Source organism: Lepidochelys olivacea (genome assembly GCF_965140295.1).
Source record: "Lepidochelys olivacea isolate rLepOli2 genome assembly, chromosome: 3".
Taxonomy (NCBI): Eukaryota; Metazoa; Chordata; order Testudines; family Cheloniidae; genus Lepidochelys; species Lepidochelys olivacea.
In genome coordinates, this window is record NC_140413.1 from 31,201,493 (window position 1) to 31,226,154 (window position 24,662).

At 43.5% G+C, this 24,662-nt stretch overlaps 1 protein-coding gene across 3 annotated transcripts in view; it reads right to left on the bottom strand.

The window, feature by feature from the left end:
• GRHL1 (grainyhead like transcription factor 1) overlaps positions 1–24,662 on the bottom strand; it is a 65,655-nt gene that overhangs the window by 36,395 nt on the left and 4,598 nt on the right. For all 3 annotated transcript variants that reach the window (XM_084624774.1, XM_084624775.1, XM_084624773.1), the window contains exons 2-8: positions 22,608–22,794; positions 18,626–18,696; positions 14,727–15,111; positions 13,833–13,909; positions 12,811–12,967; positions 12,179–12,290; positions 11,103–11,197 (exon numbers count right to left, since the gene is read on the bottom strand). In XM_084624774.1, the coding sequence (XP_084480900.1) occupies positions 11,103–11,197; positions 12,179–12,290; positions 12,811–12,967; positions 13,833–13,909; positions 14,727–15,111; positions 18,626–18,696; positions 22,608–22,794 (1,084 nt within the window). The remainder of the gene's footprint in view (positions 1–11,102; positions 11,198–12,178; positions 12,291–12,810; positions 12,968–13,832; positions 13,910–14,726; positions 15,112–18,625; positions 18,697–22,607; positions 22,795–24,662) is intronic.

Below are 24,662 nucleotides of genomic sequence, written 5' to 3' on the forward strand. Positions count from 1 at the left end.
TTTTTACTTTTGAATCTCACTGTCTACTGTCATTAAATAAGTTCGATCCCCATAATTTCCTGCAACTGAAAATTTAAAAAAGCTTAAAACAAACTGATATTATGTCAAAATTATATTTAAAAAATTTGAATTCTGCCAATCCTGTCTATAACAAGCCACCACTGCCTGTTTGGATTGATCTCCACACCAAATACTGTTCACAGGAACAAATCTTAGCCTCACCAAATGTCTTCGAATAAGGAGAGGCCCATCAGGTCTTAGCTTGCCCTAACTTAGCTTACTTAGGAGGCCTTCACTTGCCTTCTCTGGAGACAGTGCACTAGTTTATATGGTCTCTTTGCTGGGCTGCAGAAAGACTGTCACACTAAAACTATCCCTGCATAAGCACAAATGTAACTAGGATGCCTACAGTACCTTTCTTGCCATGGTCTGGGGGGATGCAAACTCCAGGGCAAGCCCCCGCCTGGACCAAAATTTAAAAGCGTACAGCAAGAGGATGCAGAAAAGAAGATGTGGGAGCTCCTCACCACTTCTTTTAAGTGGGAGCCAATAAAGCCAGTACATTTGTCCAGACTCAATAAAAGGGTTTGAGGACTATTCAGGTAAGGGATAGTCAGGCAAATTTATTATTCTGCCTGCACTAGTTCACTCATAAGATTGTTATGTCTGTGATTGTGTAGTGAGAGCACTCATATACTTCAGAGATGGAAGACATAGATGTGCCTAGACTGACACCACCACAGCTTCATGATACTCTGTCAGCATCTGGACATAAAATGGTATTCTGGGCATGGAAAAGAGATTCTAACAGAGAGCTGCTGGTAGCTTTGCCTTCTGTTCATGGAGTCAACTCAGTCTTGCAAAAAGGGTTATATTACAACTTCTTTTGATGAACGGTTGACTAAGCAGCTTTAGGCCTGGATTCCACCCAAGTCATTCATTGCCCACCCAAAGAAAAGCTGCATTAAAGCAGAGAGATTTTTAATTTAATACAGATGGCCCTAAGTAAGTTGTTTTTCTAAGACCACCTTCAGTAAGTATTGTGAAAACAAAGGGAAAAAATCTAAGAGACAAACTGACAACTCTTGCTGGGAACATTTTCGCTTCTAAAAAAGACAGTGCTCATGAAGACCAAACAAGATGTAGCCAATTTTGATGCTGTCACAATATTTATTCCTTTACCTCCCACATGCTTCATGGTTTTTGCATCACAGGGAGGGGAAGCCAGGGGAGCAGACATGGAGATAAAAATTGGGCAACACATGCATGTGTGGGCTTCACACCCAATATATGGATTGTTTGGTAGATGTGCAGTCCTGTTGCATGTGTTATGGCATCACTCTGGGTATCCCAAGAACCAGTCTATCCAGAATCTACAGTGGCAGGACTGGTGAAAATGGAAACAGGAAGAAAGTTCCACGAAGGACATTCAGCAAGGGCATGAGACAGAACAATACAGCAACATCCAAAGCTGAAATCTTGCCATGGAATGAGTGCGTTAGTTCAAGTTTGACAACTATGGATGGGGAGGAAAACCTTCAATTTTCCACAGCAAAAATAGATATTTCAAGACATTCAGTTAGCTCTTCTTCTAATGGAACATCCCAAGGCTGTCGGTACCTGTTACCACTGGGCAGCAAAACGTGATAACTCCACGGAAAAAAAAAAAAAAAAAAAAGCTTAGATCACCAAGTCCTGTGTTGTATTGCACAGGATCTGTTTTAATGCATCAGAACTTAAATCAAAAATTTGCGTCCAGCTTGCAAGTGGTTAAGAATGAGTGAAACTTGGGTTTGTGCTCCAGAATTCCAGGATAAATTATTTAAAAATCCGTTCCTCAGAAATGTGTACGTTTACTATGACTTCCTCTCCACACTTCATATGCTGCACTCACTTTTGCCCCATGTATTTGTGGTTTTACAGCCTTTGCTTTAACCTGACACCTTTCTTTTATTGGAAATGCAAATAGGCATTTGACTCACCATCCGCCCATTCACATTTCACAGTTTCATTCCCAAACTAACCAAACCTGTACCTTCGTAATGCAACCAAAGATGTCAACACCTTATTTTAATGAGGCATATGACTGATGGTTCATTAGAATGGCATCCATATATATACATGCAATATTCACATAGAAAGTTAAAATTGTTCCTACAGTGAACGCCAAACAAAAATTATGCTAGAATGTATTAAAATAGTATCTCAGACCCACCCAGACAAAAATAAGTCTTCGTCAAATCACAGTGAGTGATCCACCCTCTTCAGAAAAGTCAGTTCAGTGAAACAGACTCCTGCTTACTGCAATACATGGGCAGGTTCCACTGTACAGAGAACACCCATGCTAGGCAGCCTCCTGTTTCAAGAGACCAGCCCAAACTATCTACAAATGGTTTGGGACAATTCTTCTCCACCTTTAGTAGAGCAATTAAACAGCTGATTGTCTGTCATTTAAGATGTCACTGAAGTCAGGTTTCCCTGCAACTTTTCTTAGGCAGGAAAGAGTGAAAAAAATACTAAAACTATGTCCAATTTCCGGGATCACTCACAATAAAGGTTCTCTGGCACCAAATGCCAGAAGTGCTGTACATATTACTACCTTCTGTACCCTAGCTTTAATGAACACAAGTGAGGGAATGTCTACACTTCAATTAAACACCCACGGTTGGGCTGGGTCAGCTGACTCTGGCTCATGGGGCTTGGACTATGAGACTGTAAAACTGAGATGCAGACATTTGGCTTGGGCTGGAGCCCAAGCTCTGGGACTCAGCCAGAGCCCAATCATCTGCACCTCAGTTTTACAGCCCCACGACCCCAAGTCAGCTAATGCCAGCCATGGGTGTTCAACTGCAGTTCAGACATAACCTGGCCTAAGGGACATCTACCTTGGAACTGCAGGAAGCTATGCTGTTGATTTAGAAGGTGGGTCTCTTTAGCCAGCACAAAATTGCATTGGAGCACTATACTGTTAAAGATGTCATTTGTACCGGATATAAAATCCCACAGATAAAATCGCTTGTGTTCACTGAAGCATCCCATGGAATCTTTATAAGAGGAGTGTTAATATCTGTATCCTTGTCAAGTTCCAAACTGGGTAAGTCCATTCTGTCTAGCTACATCTCTCCCACAGTTTGAGCTGAGCAGGCTTCCTTGCCCCAAACTACTGGCTAGTACTATTAAACTGCTATTACCTTTCACTCAAGAAGTGGCCATATTTCCACACGTGGGAAATGATCCCTGGATATTGTCAGCCTTGTACAGTAGAATATATGGATAACAGAGGATTTAAAAAAAATCAGGGGAGCCAGTTCAGAGCCATTAGACTCCAGATTCCAAAGTATGATGGCTAATTCGGATTCCTGCATAGCCAGCCAGCCTTGAGGAAGCCTGACTGGCTGCATTAGCCAACTCTCACAGACTTGAAACCAGGCCATGCCCCCAAAATTTAAGGGTCAGGATGTTCTGCACATCTAATGTCACACCAGTAGAGGTGGTGGGACAGTGGCGCTTGTTGTGACTGGAAAAATGGAGAGTGCTGGGGCCAGGCCATAAGATTTTTATATAGAGACCATATTTTTGACAGTGAGGGCACCAGTGATGATATTCACGGTTATTAAAGCAGTACCTAGAGGCTTCACCTGAGAGGAGAGAGCCATAGAGTAAGAGATAGTTCCTAGCCCAAACAGCTTACAGTCTAAGTCAGGGCTGAGCAAACTTTTTGTCCCAAGGACCACATCTGGGAATAGAAATTGTATGGCAGGCCATGAATACTCACAAAGCTGGGGTTGCGCTGCGAGAGGGGGTGAGGACTCTGCCTGAGGTTGCGGGCTCTGGGGTGGAACTGGGGATGAGGAGTTTGGGGTGCAGAAGGGTGCTCCTGAGGGCAGGAGGAAGATCAGGGCTGGGGCAGGGTTTTGGGGTGTGGGAAGGAGTGCAGGCTCCAGCTGGGGGTACGGGCTGCGAGGTGTGCCTGGGGATAAGAGGTTTGCGGTGCAGAAAGGTGCTCTGGTCTGAGATCAAGGAGTTTGGAGGTTGGGAGGAGAATCAGGGCTGGGGCAGGGGGTTGAGGCAAGGGGGAGGCTCAGGGATGCAGGCTTGTGGCGGCTCTTACCTCAAGCGGCTCCCAGAAGCAGCAGCATGCCCTTCTCCAGCTCCTACGCAGAAGCATGGCCAGCCAGTCTGCACGCTGCCCTGTCCACAAGCACTGCCCCCACAGGCCACAGTTCCTGGCCAATGGGAGCTGCGGGGTCAGTGCTTGGGGAAGAGGCAGTGTGCAGAGCGGAGCCCCATGGGTGCCCCTACATGTAGGAGCCAAAGGGGGCCATGCCGCTGCTTACAGGAGCCAGGTGGAGCAGCCCCCGACCCTGCTCCCTGGCTGGAGCACCAGAGGGGGGCCATACCACTACTTCTAAGAGCTGTGTGGAGACAGGGCCAACTCTAGGCACCAGCAAAACAAGCAGGTGCTTAGGGCGGCACATTTCTAGGGGCGGCATTCCAGCCCCCGCCACCCCAGCTAGCCTCTGCCTGCTCCCCTGAGCATGCCACCGCCGGTCTGCTTCTCCCTCCTCCCTCCCAGGCTTGCCAGGCTTGAAACAGTATTCCCACAGTATTCTTGCCAACAAGTTAAAGAAGTATGGGCTGGATGAATGGACTATAAGGTGGACAGAAAGCTGGCTAGATTGTCGGGCTCAACGGGTAGTGATCAATGGCTCCATGTCTAGTTGGCAGCCGGTATCAAGTGGAGTGCCCCAGGGGTCGGTCCTGGGGCCGGTTTTGTTCAATATCTTCATAAATGATCTGGAGGATGGTGTGGATTGCACCCTCAGCAAGTTTGCAGATGACACTAAAGTGGGAAGAGTGGTAGATACGCTGGAGGGTAGGGATAGGATACAGAGGGACCTAGACAAATTGGAGGATTGGGCCAAAAGAAATCTGATGAGGTTCAACAAGGACAAGTGCAGAGTCCTGCACTTAGGACAGAAGAATCCAATGCACCGCTACAGACTAGGGACTGAATGGCTCGGCAGCAGTTCTGCGGAAAAGGACCTAGGGGTTACAGTGGACGAGAAGCTGGATATGAGTCAACAGTGTGCCCTTGTTGCCAAGAAGGCCAATGGCATTTTGGGATGTATAAGTAGGGGCATTGCCAGAAGATCGAGGGACGTGATCGTTCCCCTCTATTCGACATTGGTGAGGCCTCATCTGGAGTACTGTATCCAGTTTTGGGCCCCACACTACAAGAAGGATGTGGAAAAATTGGAAAGAGTCCAGCAGAGGGCAACAAAAATGATTAGGGGACTGGAACACATACTTATGAGGAGAGGCTGAGGGAACTGGGGATGTTTAGTCTTCAGAAGAGAAGAATGAGGGGGGATTTGATAGCTGCTTTCAACTACCTGAAAGGGGGTTCCAAAGAGGATGGCTCTAGACTGTTCTCAGTGGTAGCAGATGACAGAACAAGGAGTAATGGTCTCAAGTTGCAGTGGGGGAGATTTAGGTTGGATATTAGGAAAAACTTTTTCACTAGGAGGGTGGTGAAACACTGGAATGCGTTACCTAGGGAGGTGGTGGAATTTCCTTCCCTAGAAGTTTTTAAGGTCAGGCTTGACAAAGCCCTGGCTCGGCTTTGGCACGCCCGGGGGAGTTAGGGCGGAGGGGGCACGAAAAAAAAAGCGGGGGCGGCAAAAATCCTAGAGCCATCCCTGTGTGGAGCAGCCCCCGACTCTTCTCCCCAGCTAGAGCGGGACAAGCCCCAGACCCCGCTCCCCAGCAAGAGCTTGAGGGCCAGATTAAAATGGCTGGCAGGCCAAACCTTGCCCATGGGCCATAGTTTGCCCACCCCTGGTCTAAGTAGACAAGGCAGAGGAAAGGTAGGAGCAAGGAAGTGCTATTGTCCTTATTTACAGATAGGGAATGCAGGCAAAGAAAGTAAGTGACTTGTTCAAGGGGACATGCAGTCTGGGGTAGAACAAGGGGCTGAACCCAGATCTGCCAAGTCCTAACCCAGCGGGTGAATCACGCTTCCCATTCTTCCCATGTGATCAATGGCATCAGCCATGTACACCTGATGCCCTCACCAGCACCCTGCCCATTCATCCATCCCCCCGGCTCCAAACTTCTGAGCAGCATCAAGCAGCTTCGCTGGTTAAGCCACCAGCCATAAAACAATCGTTTTCCCCCATGTCACATTCTTCCTCTCACACACCACCTTCCAAATTAAGTAATTCAGAAGTGAAGGTGGGGAAATATTTAGTCAAAGATCTCACATCTATCACTGGCTCATACAAGCTGGCAGGGCCACCTTCAGCATTTCCCAGCCTTCATTTCAGTATTCTCTCCCCCCTTCAGTTCCAATGCATTTTCCATGATATCTTTCAATCTTCCTTCATTCCGCCTCCCACCCACTCCAAAAATGAAACCCCTGTGGAAGGATTCTCCCCTGCCTCTCAGACCAGGCTTCCTCCTGCCCTTCTGGAGCACCCTCAGCTCTTCACCACCCCAGGGGAAGGCAGCACCAGGGTCTCACCCTTTATAGGGTTTAACAGTCCGCTGCTCAGCCCAGTGAATATCCTGACCCACCTACTCCACTATCATTGTGCGGCTTTCTCGAGGCTCTTTGTGCTGTCTCAGAGTAGCCTGCAGGGGGCATTGGGGAGCTGCTGCAGGGATAGTAGTAGAGTACAACAGAACCTGCTTCTCTACACCATTTGATTTTGGAGTTACAAGCTCCTCCCACACGTTTACATACATGAGTGCACAGACAGTGCACAAACACGGTCAGCTACAATGTCACTGTCTTTGCTCAGAGCATCACTATATCCTGCATCAGGTCTCTGATGCATCACAGTGCCAACGCACATGCAAAGCTCTGGGGTTGCAGCTGCCCAGTTACAGGGCATTCTCCCTGCAGAATACCGGAAAGAACCGGGCAGCACTCAGTGCAATGCACACTATCCCTTAAACACCTGTTTCAAGCTACTTCAGTTTCATGAAATAAGCGTTTTCTGTTTCATACACTGAAATGCAGGAATCTGTAGGCTTTTCATGTTTAAAAGACAAAGAATATTTTCATGCCATAACAGTGTCATCACATTTTACAAAATCCATGGTGCATACAAACTCCATTAGAAAATGTACATTTCCATGGCCGACTTCTCTTTTCTTTTGACAAAGCATCTCCGCAGCTGTGGATTGTTACTCCCAGGAGCCCCACGTCAAGGATGCGTGCTGGGAAGAAAGGCTATGTACCCACAATGCGCTGTATCACAGTTGCTGGAGGCAGTGTCATGGGATATTTTACTTCACGCTTCTAAAAAACACATTTATAGGTGTCAGTCCAGTGCTCAGGTTGCCTATCCCATAAATTACATCATACACACGAACGAAGACCTGAGCTTGGCAAGACAACTGATATCAGGGGCGTGCACGAGGGGAGGTGGGGGAAGAGAGAAGCAGCAACACAAACTCCCCCCAGTAATCGTTGAGGGCACAGAACTCCTCTGGCCTTGGTCCTGCGGGGGAGGGAAGAGCAAGTGCCTGCCAGGGCTAGGATGGGGGGCATAGAACATGCCCCCCCAAAAGGCATCAAAGTTAAAATTCTGCGCATGCCCCTGGCTGGTATGGATGCACAGCACCCACCACCATTTGCAACTTTCTCTAACACAGGCAAATCTCTAACATTCAGCAACAGCCCAAGCCATTCCCACAGAAGACTAGAAACCAGAATGAGTGGGGGAGGGGGAAAGAAAGCCACACAGTATCCCGGGATGAATCCTTTGGCTATGGGCCTACCATTTCAGATAACGGAAGGGGCTGAGTAAGCACCCACCAGATAATCAAGGCTCCACTGTATATCAGTTTGTTAAGTGCTTTATCAGTGTACTATCACTGTCATCATTAAAAATAAAGCATTGTACTTATTGCTTTGAAGGACTTCCCTGTAGCATGGGAAGCTCAACTCTTGCCTCATTCCCCACCCTCTCCATACACTGCACCACACAAGCTTTTGTAAAAAAAGTGAGATAAATGAACCATGCAATAAAAATTGTTGAAATTGGCTCAGTCTCCTCCTGATAAGATCACAGTGTTGGGAAAGAGCTACAGCTCCCTCGATGAGTAAGCTGATCAAGATTCACTGTCAAATGCATTTGCTCAAGGGGGAAAAAAAAAAAACCCAACAAGGTTTAAATAGGAGATGTAGAAACCCAGTGTGCTTGTTACAAAGGCAATCCTTTGTGGATCTGTCTCATGTAAAACCGTAGGGTATGTGGCAGCTGGAAGGGAGCCTCCCAGTCAGGGCAGACAGACTCCAGCCGAGTGCATTACAAATAGCTGCATGGCTGTTGCACTGGGTCTGAGCTTGGGGTGGCTGGACACTGTTAGAGCCGTAATCTCCCCACTGCTATTTGTAGAGTGCTACCTTGAGCCCAGCAGCACAAGTGGCTCCCCAGGCTGGGAGCCTCACCCCTAGGTGCACTGTAGAGACGTCTGTGCTTAGCACTCTAGCGAACACCACGCTCAGGCCCACAGGCTCCCTGCTTGCTTCACTCTCAAAATCTTCCATTAAACTGTCAGTTTTACTTGCTTTTGTAAGTTTCCAGCAGTCAGGACTCATGCTCAAAGGCCTGACAGCACCAATTTGGGGGTCTGTCTAACCTATAGCTCCAGCTATTTTTGTGCATGGATTTAATGCCAAACGGACACCCCTGGAAGCGGCCAGTGTCTAGTTATCCACAGAACAAGCAGCACAAGCTTCCCCACACAACTCCTCCAACATGGCACCTCAACCGCACCGGGAGGAGTGGCAGTGGGGGAGGGGAGAGAGAAAAGGTACTTCACTCTCTCCACAATCAGTCCCTGGGCTGACTGCTAGTAAGGGTGCCAATTATCTCAGTGGTAATTTTGATGTGAACACCCATCCACTAGAAAAACGGGCCAAGACCACCTGCTTATTTCACACAGGACATCACAGACCAACGGGACAGAAATGACTTTCGTCTCTACTATCCTGCACTGGATTTGAACCAGTGATTTAGAGGAGAATTGTCCCCCTCTGCCACCCAATCCTCCAAAGGTATTTTCCAGACATTCAGGTCTCAATCCCCCTTTCATAAACCCAAGATGCACATCACTGCCCCAGAAAATACTGTCCCCTCTCCCTGGTCAGGCAGGTGCGCACATTTCACAGGATCTGTAATAAAGTTCACTTATGTATCCAAGATCAACACTGTGCCTTTAGTTCACATCCTTGTCTACTCTCCTGCTTGTGCATTTACCAGCCACAACTGTCTCAAGAACTAAACTAGCCTTTTCATAACAGTGAAACAGATGGTCTCAGTTTCCCAATCTGTAAATAGTTCTTACCTACTTCTGGTTGTTGAAGCTCAGTTAATTCGTGTTTGTAAAGGACTGAGTTCCTTGGATGTAAGTATTATTAAATCTTATCTGCAGCAGTGAGAAAACATGTAGCTCTTTACTCTTGGATCCTGTACAATCTACTGATGGCAGCTATTATTCTATCCAGTTTCCTGAACAGTCCAGCACTTCCATGCCTCAAAACGCATTCAAACCTTTCAGTACGTGTGCATGGGAAAGGCACCCTGCTGCCCAATTCCAGGGTAAAATGGAAAACCATCCCTTTTGGCATGAACAAAGCCAGGACACTAGATTCTAAGTTCAAGGAATTTTAAAGACTGGCATCTGATACCAGACTCACTAGTAATATTTAAGTGAAAACATGCTGCTACAAAACCATTCAGGTTGGAGGTATAAAAGCCACCAGAGCTGGGCAGTGAAGAGTAGATATTATTTACTTTACTTAGCGATAAATACTTAGAACAGCTACCTACTGCCCATCTCCTAAGTGCCTCTACCTCTCCACAATCCACTTTCATTAAGCGGTCAATACGGTTTCCTTCTCCAAGGTCTTCACACCTCCCTCTTGAACGGTTATCCAGTGCATCTCTGAGACTGACAGACTGTGCTGGGCACTGGCCTTGTCTTCTACATGTGCTGTAAAGCACTGACATTTAGAGCTCGACAGACAGACAACCCTGAAATACTTTTCAGTGAGGAGTTCTGCCATTCCCCCATTAGTACTATTTCCAGATGCAGCACTTCAGAGTCCTTCTGGATGACAGATGCTGTATACGTTCTCAGTCATCTTCACTTTGTCTGTTACTAGCTTCAAACATGATGTGTGAGATATGATCAGCTGCTCTCAAACAGGAAGGAAAACTCTGTAAACTGGAGACTAAGCCTTATACCACCAGCATAGGGATGAGCCTTAGGAATTACACAATTAACCTGCAAGAGTCAGTAAATTACAGAAAACCCTCTAACACTTTGCAGCTGCAACTACATCAGCTCAACAGTGGTATAATCTGATCGAAACTGGACCCTTTTTGCTCTCTTTAGACAAGCGTTCTAGCACTTTGAAGATGCACAACTCCTCCACACATTTACTTGGGGTATGGCTTCAAACAGCAACAGCTGCAATTAACAAAACACACCAGCTGTGAGAGTTGCTGACACACTACATCTACCACCTAACACAGTGGCCCAAAACACTGAGTGAGGATCATATGGTGGCTCAATGAGTTCACCTAGAGGCCACTCAGATTAAAATTTATCCTTGCATGCTAGGATCTGTAGTCTCAGTGGAACATAATTCTATAAGGGCAGCTGCAATCTATTCTGTTTAATGCAATTTAGGTGCAGTGGTCTAGGATCCTGGCAAATTGCCAAACTGGCCCCTCTGTTGGAGCATCCCAAAAAGTTACTGGCAACTATCACGACACCATATATTGGTTCCCAAGTACACTAAACCATATCTCCAGCACCTCTGCAGCACTCTTTAGGAAGAAGTTTGGTGCTTCCATGCGTCAGTATTTGTCCAGCAAGATAGATTTCCCTGCTAAGAAACAAAGTCACTGCAAAGCTTTTAATATTTGCTCACGCAAGCCTTCTTAGCCAGCAACATTTTGCCTATTTCTTAACACAAGACCGTAAACAAACTCATTACATGCTAATCATCAGGTCACACACACCCCTCTCTTTCCCCATATGCTGGAAGAGCAGGAAACATAAGATGGGTCACATACCTTTGCTTCATCATTAATGTCCCAATTGAAGGATATGGCATTGTATGCAAGCTCTTCAATGTTACTGATTGTGTTGAAGCTCTCCTTATAGTCGGCTGTCGGGAGGGAGAGGAGAGCATCTTAAACCATACTAAGCAGACAAACTGAATAGCAACTGCAGCTCTTCCACAGTACCCTAAGGGTTAAAGGCTCTGAAAGGCTTTCAGAGGCGGATTGTTAATAAAGGTTGAAAGCAGTTCATTATATACAAAAAAAAAGAGAAGAATTAAAAACAAAAACTAAAGTGGGAAAGGCAACGACGCCAAGCATGGCATGTATCTGTGCCATACCCTATAGTTACATATGAGAAATGTCACACTGCATGACAAGAGTATAAGCTCTCAAAGCTCCTTCAATAATAAAGCTGACGCGCATGCAAATCTTTAAGTGCCAAGTGCTTAATCCCTGCCTTTATTCACAGAAGGAAAGGGCTAGGAGCACAACCCAGCTTTCAACCAAGGAAATCTGGAAGCCAGCCAGTCGCAGCCTTGTCTGTAGGCAAGTGGAAATTTGCAATGTTTTCTTTTTAACTGAACCGAGGACTCACTGCAAGAGCAGCAGCAGGAAGGAGACCAAGGAGCATATTTCAACAGGGAGTTTGTCCCCTGAAAAAAAACACTTACTGTTTAGAAAGCTTGCAAAGCCCAGAGAGTGCAGTTTGACTATACTGGCCAAGATTTTTAAATGCAACAAGTGATTTGGGGGCGTCTCCATTTTTGGATGCTCCAACTTGAGACATCTGAAGAGGGCCGGTCTTTCAGATGGTGTGGGGAGCACTTGGCATTTTCTGAAAATCAGGCATTTTCAAGGCATCTAACATTAGCACACCCACCCCCCAGAATTGAGGCTGCCAAAATACCTAGTCCCTTCTGAAAATACCTTGGCCAAAAACTTCCCTTTGGTTTTGCCACAAAGGTATGGACAGTGCTCAGCCTGGTCTGAAGGTTCCCTTTAAAAAGGGAGTACCACTAGAAGGTCAAACCCTGCCAAGGAAATCAGGCTTGGAGCTTGATACCAGTAATTAGAGTGTTTCTTACCAATGTCAATGCATCTTTGTTTGGCTGTATGCTGCCTCGAGTGCCAGTACTTCCAGTGCCTGATTTGATCTTCTCTTGTTTTGTCTTCGGCAAACACGACCAAGATGACGCTCTTCGTGAAGAGGAAGGGGGTAGGGAGAGAGAAAAACTTTAAAGGCCACAGAGAAAATTTGTTTTGGAAGCTTTTACTGGCTATCAGGTTTTCTGCATTTGGCATGCAAAGCTTAGGAAAAGCCAAGTTACGCCTGGCAAAGTAGAAAACCCTCTTTAGAATGGGAACAAACATGCTAATGTTCTTCAGGGCCATAAAAGAACAAGGTGGTCAGAAGTTGCCCACCTAAAGAGAGTTGGATGCTCTCCTTCCAGGTGTCCATGTCACATAAACCCATTACCACTACTGACTTGCTTGCTTCGCAGGCTCAGAGACACCAGTGACCGAATAGGCCTGGAGACCAATTTAACCTCTTCTGCTCTTCATTGGCATGGCAGAAGGGGAAAGCTGGGCCTGCTGTTGTTGACTTCAGTCTAGACTTGTGTGACTATGGGACTTCAAGGCAGTCAGCCCAGCACCTCCAATAAACAATAAATACCCACAACACTTCTCCCAAGAAGCTGTAAGAGTTGCCACTCACTCTGACTTTGCTGATTGGGTGGTGGACTCCTTCACTGCTGCTGACTTCTTTAAGAGTGATCGGATAAAACTGACCCTTGTTTAGGTACGTCATTGTGCTGTCCCCTGGCTTCTGACGAAGTGACTTGGAAGCTTCTAAGGTGTATTCAAAGTTATTCCTAGGAGACAAAAAGGACATTGATAGCTTCCTGGCAAACTCTTTAGCAAAGTGTTTTACATTTAATTTGGAGAAATTCCAGACTTATTAGTTGAGACACTAAACCCTCAATAGGGAAGGGAGGGGGAAGCAAGACTAGCTCTTTGTTGATAATCAATTCTCTTCATGAGAAAACATTTAGAAAAGCTCTTTGCAGAGAAAATCAATATGTAGGATTGGAGGCTGCCTATTCAAGCTTACTGCAACATGTTCATTTATGTAACAGAAGAATTTCTACCAGTGACCAAAATGCTGTTAAGAGTCATTCAAAGGCTGCTAGGTCCCCTCCTCCTCCCACCAATGTTTCATTCCCCATTAAAAACAAACAAATCCACCCCACATCACCCATTCCCCATCGTAGGTCTCCATACACAAAATCCACACACAGCAAACCTCCAGTGCCTGCTGTAGGTTCTCAACGTGGAGAGAGCAGGCAAGCATCTCTAGGCATCTATCGAGATGAGGCACTTGGGAGCCAGCTCCAGGAGGATTCTGCAGTAATTCTTATTCTCTTAAATGACTAGCTGGATCACACCATACCAAGCTGGTTAGAAATCAATGTAAGACTCCTAGATGGCAGTACAGTGCCATTATCAACCCAACAAAGATAGTTTTCCTAAATATTGCAGACATGACTTTCCAGGTTGTTGAGCACTCAGCTTCAGCTAAAACCAATGGGAGCTGCAGGTGTGCTCAGCACCTCTGAGAATCATGCCTAAAGAAAGGCAACGCAAAAGAGAATTCATAAGCAAGCTGCACCGATTAGTCACAAACAAACTGGCTATAAAGATCAAGCGGCTACAGGACAACAAAGCTTGAAGTATTACCCAGCAATGCTGTCAAAAACGTAGTCCTCTGAACTCATGCTGGCCATCCGCAGATTTAGTTCAGCAGGAAAGAAAACCTGAAAATACAGATAATTAATTCAGCAGCAACAGAATCAAGATTTAACAGCTGCCAGGTTACAACCCTGCTTCAGCTGGCTTAAATATCTAATAGCTAGGGATTGTGGCTAGCATATAGAGTAGGCTGTATATGGGCCCCAGTCAAATAATGCTTTATATGCCAATTAAGCACAAGATCTAGCAAGCGCACTCTGGGCCAGCTTTTAAAAATCAAGCCTTCCTGAAGCTTGCTAACTACTGGAAATCATGGACATCACTAATATGGACTTAGAGCTTAAAGGGAAGCATTGGTGAACCCTGTAGATTTCAATAGCTGCAAGAAAACAAATTAAGAACAAAAATCAGATTTTTCTATGAGCTCAGCTCCCATTCAGACACCTAAATAAACTTGCCAGATTTTCACAAGCGCCCAGCACCCAGTAGCTCCCATTGAGGACAATGGAAGCTGAGCACTTGGGAAAATCTGACCAGTTTATTTAGGTGCTTAAATGGGAGCTTCAGGCAGAGCTCTTGTAACCTTGGCCCACTATTTATTTACTGTTGCTGCTAACAGATTATTATTTCCACAAGCTATTTAGCCAAAGCTTCCGTCATTTGTAAGATTAGCCATTTGCTTTTGATAACGATTTTGTGTTTTATAGATTTAATTCACTAAATTATACTTATGGACCTTTCTGGGAAAGTCTTCTATTTCTAATCCACAGGACTGAGATTTCAGGTTTACATAACTATTAGAGGTGCAACATGATACCTATGCACTGATTGGGTTGCGCAAACACACACACACGCACAGAATATGGTGGGTGATCCCTGTACCTCTTGCACTCCTTCTTTGAACGTCTCCGAGAAGGTGGAGTCCGGCGTGCGCCTCTGCGAGTTCTGAGGCTGAGCACTGGAACTAAACTGATCAGGGTTGAGATTCCTGTCGAAAACCACCACCCGTTCTGGGGGCTCGGGGTGGTAGCCAGTGGGAGGGATGCCCACAGTGAAGCCATGCGGTTGCGTTTCTGTTTTAATTGAATGCGTGGGCATTGTTGCAATGGAAACAGTGACAGTGGTGTCGGGGGTCGTCAGGTGGCCTCTCTTGTCCATGGCCATTTGAGTAGCGTGAGGAAGAACAATATTGAAAGGCACATTTTTCAGAACCTGCACTCTGTTTTCTCCAGTAGAAATGAGTGATTGTTCTGTCGGGATGCTGTTCCTTTAAGAGGAAAAAAAAAAGATTCAGAAAAACCGAACATTGAACAGCAGAATTAGAAACATTTACTGGGCTTTTGGCTAAGGTGAAACAGAATAGCAGCTCCCTGTACTGGTGATGATCAACTATATCTAGGGTTATGGGCTCTAGAATTTATAAAAATCTTTATCCATTTCTGACGCCTAGGACCCTAATTTTGAGCTAGAATAGTATACTTGACCTTAAAATATTAACATCCCATAAACTGAGTCACCCAAAACACAATACACTAAGGGCCCCGCTGACAGGGTATCAAGCACTGAGGGACTCACTTAGTTAGCTAGTATATAAGTTAACATACTATACCACCACACTGATTTCTGTCTTCCTTAACAGACAGAATCAGCTTATCAGAGCTGGAGCAATTTAAACTTGTCTTGGTCAGCTCTCTCTTCAGCTTAGCTGTCATAAACATACAGCTAAGGATAGCATAAAATCCCTCCTTTACCTGTAAGGGGTTAAGAAGCTCAAATAACCTGGTTGGTACCTGACCAAAAGGACCAATAAGGGAAGAAGATCCTTTCAAATCAGGGGGGGGGTAGGGGGGTTTGTTTGTGCTCTCTTTGTTGTTCTCTCTCAGACAGAGAGGGACCAGGACAGGAAAAAATATCTCCTAAAACCCTACCTGAAATAAGCATCCAAGATTACAAAAATTGTAAGTAATAGCAAGGAAATGCATTCTGACATGGTGGTAGTGGTAGGATGATAAGGTGTTTGGGGTTTTCCTTGGGATGTAGGTGGGGCCTTGGGCTGCCCCCGGTGGTAAAGTGTTGTTTGGGGTTGTCCCTTCTGATATCCACTCCAACTGCTACTAGCTTTTTTCTGGCTTGGTTCTGATCTCCCCCGCCTCGATTACAGCTCTGGGCTTCCCATCTGGGATGTACCTATCTATTTCCTCAGGAACACCCTCTAAGAACTGTTCCATTTGCATTAGGAAAGACAGATCTTCCAGAGATTTAACACTTGCTCCTGATATCTAGGCATCCCAATTTTTGACTATGTGGTAGGTGTGTTGGGAAAATGCCACGTCTGGTTTCCACCTGAGGGCTCCGACCCGCTGACAGGCATGCTCAGGTGTTAGCCCCATTCTAATTCTGGCCTTTAAAAAAAAAAAAAGGGTTCATAGCTGTTCATGTGTTCCTTAGGCATTTCAGCTGCCACCTCTGCTAAGGATCCACTGAGCTGCGGCCTCAGTGCCACCATATACTGGTCTGTAGAGATGCTGTACCCAAGGCAGACCCTTTCGAAATTTTCTAAGAAGGCCTCTGTATCATCGTCTACCTTGTAGGTGGGGAATTTTTTGGAATGGGGAGCAGCACTTGCAGAAGGATTGTTAGGGTTATCTGGTATACCCAGCTTAGCCCTTTCCAGATTTAAGCGCTTCAGCTCTAACTCCGTATCCAAGCATTTCGCCTCTGCCTCTAAGCGTTTCATCTCCATTTCCGTCTCCAAGTGTTTTGCTTGTTTCCTCTCCTCCGTTTCCAACTCCAAGCGCTTTAAGGCCATCTGTCTTTCATGTTCTTTGTCTCTCTTCAGCTTCCAATCTGGCTAACTCTAGTTTCTTTTGGACCTCACTTTCCGTCATCCTAGCCTTCCTGCGCTTAGCCTAGCCTAACCCGAGAGCGAGAAAGAAAAAAAAAACAAAAAACCCCAGCTTGTGAATTCCCTTGCTGTAACTTAACTCCTCTGCCACCAGGCAAAGAAAAAAAAACAAAAAAACTCCAGCAGCTTTCAGCTTTAAAAAAAAAAGTATCCTTTAAAAAACAAAACAAAAACAAAAAACACACCTCCCTGGTTTTCAATCAGCCAAAAGAAAAAATGTTTTTAAAATCCTGAGGTCTGTAATTCTGGTTCAAAATGATCCCACTGCGCTGCCACCATGTCAGGGTTCCTTCCCCACTCTGAACTCTGGGTACAGATGTGGGGAACCACGTGAAAGACTCCCTTAGCTTATTTTTACCAGCTTAGGTTCAAAAATTCCCCAAGGCACAAATTCTTCCTTGTCCTTGGACGGTATTGCTGCTACCACCAAGTGAGTTAGACAAAGATTCAGGAAAAGGACCACTTGGAGTTCCTGTTGCCCCAAAATATCCCCCCCAAGCCCCTTCACCCCCTTTCCTAGGGAGGCTTGAGAATAATATATCAACCAAACAGGTAAACAAGGTGAGCACAGACCAGACCCTTGGGTTTTTAGGACATTAAAAACAAATTAGGTTCTTAAAAGCAGAACCGTATTATAAAGAAAAAAGTAAAAGAAGCATCTCTGTAAAATCAGGATGGAAGGTAATTTTATAGGGTAATAAGTTTTAAAACACAGAGGATTCCCCTCCAGGCAAAACTTTAAAAAGTTACAAAGAACAGGAATAAATCTCCCTCTTAGCATAGGGAAAATTCACAAGCTAAAACAAAAGATAAGCCAACGCATTTCCTTGCTATTACTTAGATTTTTGTAATTTTGGATGTTTATTTCAGGTAGAGTTTTAGGAGATGTTTTTTCCTGTCCTGGTCCCTCTCTGTCCAAGAGAGAGCAAAGAGAGCACAAACAAAACCTCCTCCCACAGATTTGAAAGGATCTTCTTCCCTTATTGGTCCTTTTGGTCAGGTGCCAACCAGGTTATTTGAGCTTCTTAACCCCTTACTGGTAAAGGAGGGATTTTTTGCTACCCTTAGCTGTATGTTTATGACATTAGTGTTATAGGAAGAGGGCAGCAAGGAGTGGGACTTAAAATATCATGAATATAAATTAACCTTATGACCCCATGGTTTGTTGGTACGTTCCGCCCCCACCCAGAATAAAAAGAAAAGCCTGCAAAGTTTATGCAAGTGAAACTAATGCATCAGAACCACAGATTAACAAACCACAAATACATTGCAAAGTTTATGGCACCCCACTCAAATTAATCCTGACTACATATTCCAAATGCATCCAGTCCCGTAGTACCTAGTAACTGATGGAGTTTTTGTAAGGACCTGATCTTGAGGGTGGTTGGACGATCAGGACCGGCCCACTAAGGCTCAGTCATGAGCCACCTTGTGTAAACACTGGGGAGTAAATGCTTATCAGCCACCTCCTTACTCCCCTGAAAGGGGTATTGTCACTAGTTCATGCATGGGGGAAAGAGAGCAGTTCCAGTGCATTACTATTCCCTCTCTTGCACAGGAGGTGGTAGGTGGATGGGCAGGCAGGGATGAGAAGTGGATGGAGCCTTGACTTTGAATCAAAATTCAATCCCTAGTTGCTCCTGGGGCACTTCAAGTACCAGCTGTCCCGGACTCCAAAGCCTGTGGTAACTCCACCATCTAACCCTTGGGTTGTAACAAGAGTTGATGTGCCTAGATGGTGCAGAAGAAAGGATTGCAATCTCCATTACAAATGCAGGAGAGCTGGTGCAGGTATGGCAGCGAACTTCATTTAAGCAGCCTTAGCGTTATATCAGGATGTCGGTTAAAGCAAACGTGCAACAATAGAATCCAGTACCTTTTGCTATGATCTTGGTCAGGGTGATCTACATCTGGTTTTGCTGTTGAAGTCCTTCTTTCTCTGGGAACCTGGAGGTATTATACATGTGAGAGTTGAACTGTTCTTATCCAAACAAGGTTAGCTCATTCTCTCCCCCGCCAGGTTTGGAAAGCTAAGTATCAGTCTGTTATGCATCAATTATTTAAAGTACAGTTAACACCTGTAAAGAACTTTACAATGCCAAAATTTATCACCACGACTGTTGCTTTGGGAAGTCAAGTCTTTTCCATATGCTGCTAAAAGGATCCCAAACTAATACAATGGAGCAGTACTTTGGAATTTGGATTCCTGCATAGAAAAAACAAGACAAACTGCTTAAACCTTAGGACAAGGACAAGTTTCCAACCTGGCTGGAAAGATCATCATCTCTTATCAAGTGTCAGCAACTGGAATAATGGAATTGGAGGGAAAATAAAGAGTTGTCACTAGTAACTCTGATAAAGAAAACTAACAGGCTTCAATTTGTCTGGTGACTTTATTACTTAGGAAAGATCATCTCAACAGCTCTGGAGAGCGACATCCTTAGTCTACCCACAGGGGTGGTCTATTTCAGTTTCTCATTGCCCATTCACACCTTTGCCTCTGTGGACACTTTTGGTTGGATATTTTTTGGGCCTGGTCTTGGGACACTTTCCCTAGGAACTAGAATGAGACTAAGTTTAATAATGACAATACTTGGTCTTTATAGAGTCTTTTATATTCACAAAGCAATATGCAAACATAAGCTAATTCTCACTGTGCCCCTTTAAGGAAGATGATATCCTCATTCTATACATGGGGAAGCAGAAAGAGAGGCTGATGGCCTGCTCTTCAGTGGATCTGAGCTCCCACAACTCAAACTAAAATCAGTGAGTGTTTAACACCTTTGAAAATCAGGCCCTGAACAATTTGTCCAAGGACACAGAACAAATCAACAGGAGAACTTGGATGAGTTCCTAACACCCAGTCCCATATCCTGTCCAGTCACACTTTATATTAATTATATAAATATTTATATTTATAAATTATGAAGGATTAAACATGATTAATAGATAGCTATAAGCATATCAGCAGAAGGTGACTAAAACCATGGTTATAAGAAACATTGACTTTTAGGACTCTAAAAATGTATTAAAATATCTAAACTTGTGTATTAACCCTTTATGTTAAGGGTATATTTATAAAGGGTGATTCTTGATTAACTAGACTATGATGCCTTTGATGTAAGTCACTGACCAACTCTCAGTAATGGCTTTTGTCATCTACTGACTGGAGCTAGATGTGAACCAGTAACCTGGACAAAGAAAAATTCTCCAGATTCCATTATTACCCATCATCTGAGCTATCTAGTTCTCCACTTTTCGACATTTTACTATTTAAAGAGGACTGCTACTTACAGTCCTAACCGGCAAAACCCCAACCAGTATTTTATAAAGCTGTGGGGGAGATATGATGTACATTAGGGATTAAACCAAGATCTTCTAAAGTCAGGATACTGGTGATCAGGATATTTGCATTCAGACTCAGACTTTAAGGTCAGAAGGGACCATCATGATCACCTAGTCTGACCTCCTGCACATTGCAGGCCACAGAACCTCACCCATACACTCTGGTAATAGAGCCAAACCTCTGGCTGAGTTACTGAAGTCCTCAAATCATGACTTAAAAACTTCAAGTTATAGAGAATCCACCATTCACACTAGTTTAAGCCTACAAGTGACCAGTGTCCCACGCTACAGAGGAAAGTGAAATATAAAAATATATCCTCCAAATATAAAAAGGGGCTATTGTCTCAGCACACTGTACCACCTAGTCCTTCAAAATGTAGATCAAAGAGAGTTCATTCAATTTAATAAAAATTGCCAGAGACCACATGCCATGAAGTAGTGTAAGGACACTCACTCTATACTATGGTAACACCCTGTTAAAGAGAGAGATCAGATTATTATATTCTTGTATAATCTCCAAACAAAAGCTCACTGTTGTAATTATTATTATTGTTTTGTCTCCGATAGTTACATGGCAAGGATCTGTAAGCTTGTTAAAAACTTCCTAAATATATTGTTAGAAAAAATACAAATGCAGGTCTCTGATTTATTATTTGGCCATTAAATTTTATTTATCTTGAGGTTCCAGGCTACTCTGATAAAACACAAAAGCTACAAGACACTGATAGTTCTTGTTCATTTAAATGGTATGTGCTAATACATTAGAAGGAATTAACTCCAGACCTTCCAGCACTGAAACATGCTGCATAAGCATGATCAGATACTGCACCTTCACCTGACAAATGCAAGCTATTTAAATTATATTGGAAACGCCTAATTTTTTGTAATAGTAATTACAGGCTGATGACAGAAAACCTTAGTAGAAACAGTACTTTTCTAAATAGCTTCCAATTAAAACCTTTAAAATCCAGTGGCTTTAAGTAGTGTAGAGAATGTAAGAGCATCAGAAAATCTTGACCTACATTCTTCTGGAGTAACTAGGGATTTTGGGAACTTCCATTTTTGGGTGCCTAATTTAAGACATCTTAAAGGGGCCCAATTTTCAGAGGGCATGCGCTCAGCAGTTTCTGAAAATGAATCCCTTTCAAGGTGTCTCAGGTTGGGCACCCAAAAATCACTACTAACTTTTGAAATTGTTGCTGTAAATTTCCAAGTAACACTGTTAGAGTTAGGCTAGTCTTGGCTCAGGAGAAAAAAAATTAATTTTTTTTCTACAAAAACTTTTACAGGTGGCAGCCCCACCAGGCTTTAATTTTCTATTCCAGACCTTGGAAGCTCTCACCTGCTCCTTTAACTTAATCTCAGAAAATGACGGATGAATTCTTCCAAAATTTTATACTTTTTTGGCATGTAAGCTTGCCCTCTCCAAACCTTTCCTACAGTTTATAGATGGCGTGAGTAGGGAAGGAAACCCTGAATAAAATACCAATGCATGGCAAATTCTTTGTGCTTCACTAAAAGCTCTTCACTACAGCCTCCACCAAATTTCTCTTCACAGTTTTTCACATTTAAAAATGGATTTAGCAGATTAAAATCCTCTGACAAAAAGGCTTTTTTAGTGGCATAACCAGCAAGCACAGAGGGGTATGGCTTTTTAAGGCAGAAAAAAAGCTTTCCTACAAGTGTCACAGTTATAACTATCTTTACACCAATTATTTTGTTACACGCATTAAGGACTAAACTGAGCTTTGCAACACAGATTATAAAATACTTATATATACACACCATTCAGTTTTATGTAACTATACTGCTTGAAAAATTGGTTAAACTCTTAATAATAGGCATGTACTTTGTATATAACAAGTGTAGTAGTTCTAAAGGCTGGAAAATATGTTTGTCCATAATTAACAATGTTCTCAGTGCTCTTCCAGACACCAAATGGAGACAGTCCCTGCTCTGATCCTGCAAACAGATCGGTGAAAGTAAATGGGATTCAGGAACCTGGCTGTCTTAGGCTCCTTAGAAAATCCCAACCTAAATCTTATTTATTAATATTGTGGTAGCATCCATGAGGCCCAGTTGAGGTCCAGGATATCACTGTGCTAGGCACTACACAAACAAAGACAGTCCCTTGCCCCGCATTTTTATATTCATATACACACTCTCCAGCATTTCAGCCAGTAACGGTTAAAACCTGTGCCCTGAAAATCCTGAGTCAGTAGGCCACACAAGTACCCTGACCTATTACAAAAAAGATTCCAGAACAACCGATTTCTACTTAGCTTAAAAGAAATCTATTGTCGGAAAATCAAAGTTGTGTTTAATTTTTAATTTTATTTTATTTTTGGGGGGAAAAAAAAAAGAGAACCACCAACTTAGAGTCCTCATTACACTATTAATAGCTACTATGCCAAAAGCTACATTACCGTTTCATTCCCTAGCAAATTACTGTTTCATATGCAGGCAAAACAAGTGGAACCTTTGGTTGTTAGGTGTTACTGGTGCCAACTTACTTTGTAATAGTCATATAGTAATCCCAGGGCAGCTGCACTGTCTTCGTCGCCATTGATGCTCATCATGGCTTTGGTGGCTGCTGTAAGGGGATTTTCAAGGAAGGACTTCCAGGCTTCATCTTCACTGGTGTATGGACGCCTCTGGGAGTAGAGAGAGTCATTCTGAAGAACCAACACGGGCCTTTTGCTTTGGTCATAAAAATATGAATCTTTGTTATAATGCATCCAAAAAGTATATAATAAGCATGTTTCACAAACTTTGTAACATTTAAGAATTAGCGGGCAGGTTTTTACTATGTTAATATTATGACTTAATGTGACACAGTGGTTAGTCAACAGAAAGACCAGGGATACAATTCTGATCTCATGTATGTCAGTGGAAATCAGGAGTGACCTCATTGAATTCAATGGTATTACATCAGTGAGATCACAAAACTGCTGAAGATGATAGCTGGCCAGCTAACAAATATTTGGAATCCAACATAGAACAATAAAAATGTTATGAATTTATTAGCCTAAGACACACAGTACTATTAGCATGTTATTAAACAAAAAGATATTGTACAGCAGTAACTTGCTACTAATTCATTCAAGCTCTCTCTATGCACTATAGAGAGTCAATGGTTTCATGCTTTGTCATGCAAGACTAGAGAGTTCACATTAACAAATACCACTGTCATGTTATAAAACAGAGTTAACTCTATTTTCCTTTGTCTGACAATTCCCTCAGAAGACAACTTATTTAATTATTGGGGTATATTTGAAAGTTTTTGAAAGCTGCTGATATTCCATGTATAGTATACATGGAATGTAGCCAAAGGAGACCATAAATCAACAAGGCAGTGCAATTTTCTGGCAATAGAAGCCAAGCGGTTTATTGTATGTTTACCTTTGAGATAATCTGTGATAATGTCTTGAGAGACAATCCCAGTGGGCTACCAGGAAAGAAAATCTACCTACACACAACTCCCCCCCACACACACACACAAAAAGTGTGGATATTACCACTGTGAAAATAATTAGATTTGTTCAAAACATTTTGTTCTTATTGTGAAGGAGAAAACCCCAAGCACTCACACAAGTGGAAGCAGGGAGAGATGCTGTTTGCTGCAAAACAGTTTTACCAGCCTAAACAAGTTAATATTTTAAATTCAGCTTTTTTTTAAAATATATGCCTCATCCACATTGGCCAGACAAACAAACAATGTTGAAACCATGTTAGCTTGAACTGGTTTTAAACCAGTTCAAACAGTTCCCCCATGCTTATTCCCACCTCCAGTGTGCACAGAGGCCTAGTTGATGTTTACTACACGTACTTTGTTTTTCAAAAGTCGAAAGTCTCTTTTTAAAAAAAAAAAAAAACAACCAACCAACCAAAAAAAAACAAAAAAACCCACAAACACCCACCACTCCACACCATACAACCACCATCTATTAAGAAATAGGAACATCTTTTTTGTTGAACTTACTCCCAGGACTATTCAAAGATTGTAACATATTAGAATATTGAAGGAATGAAACACTATCGTCAACTTAATAAATATCCTGCATTTATAACTCCTTTCACCTAGGAAAATTATTAAGTGCTTTGCAAACTATGGATTTGAATCTGTGAACCCTTACTCACCCAAGCGGGCTCAGCGACGTCATGGGGACTACTTGCATGATTTAAGAACAACTCATGTGAGTAAGGGTTTGCAGGTTCTGGATAAAGGGGGATTTATACATACACACAGAGTGGCTGTGTGTCAGTCTGTAAAATGAGCCACCTTTGGTGTAGAGTGTAGCAAATTGGCACACAGGAAATTGTGCAACAATGGGATGAGTTTAAATTTTCTCCAAAGACACAGGGCAAACACCTACTCTTCTGGAAATGAAACAGAATTTTTAGATGTTCACACAGAGCGGACAGGCCCTCAAATTAAGGTCATATAAAAGACTGAGCCACCTGTAGTAGCCTGCATGGAACTCATTTTATCTACCTTCTTAAAGTTGAAGGGCTGAGTTAACCTCGCTTGGCATTTAAACTTGCTATTGAGACCATAAAACCATTCC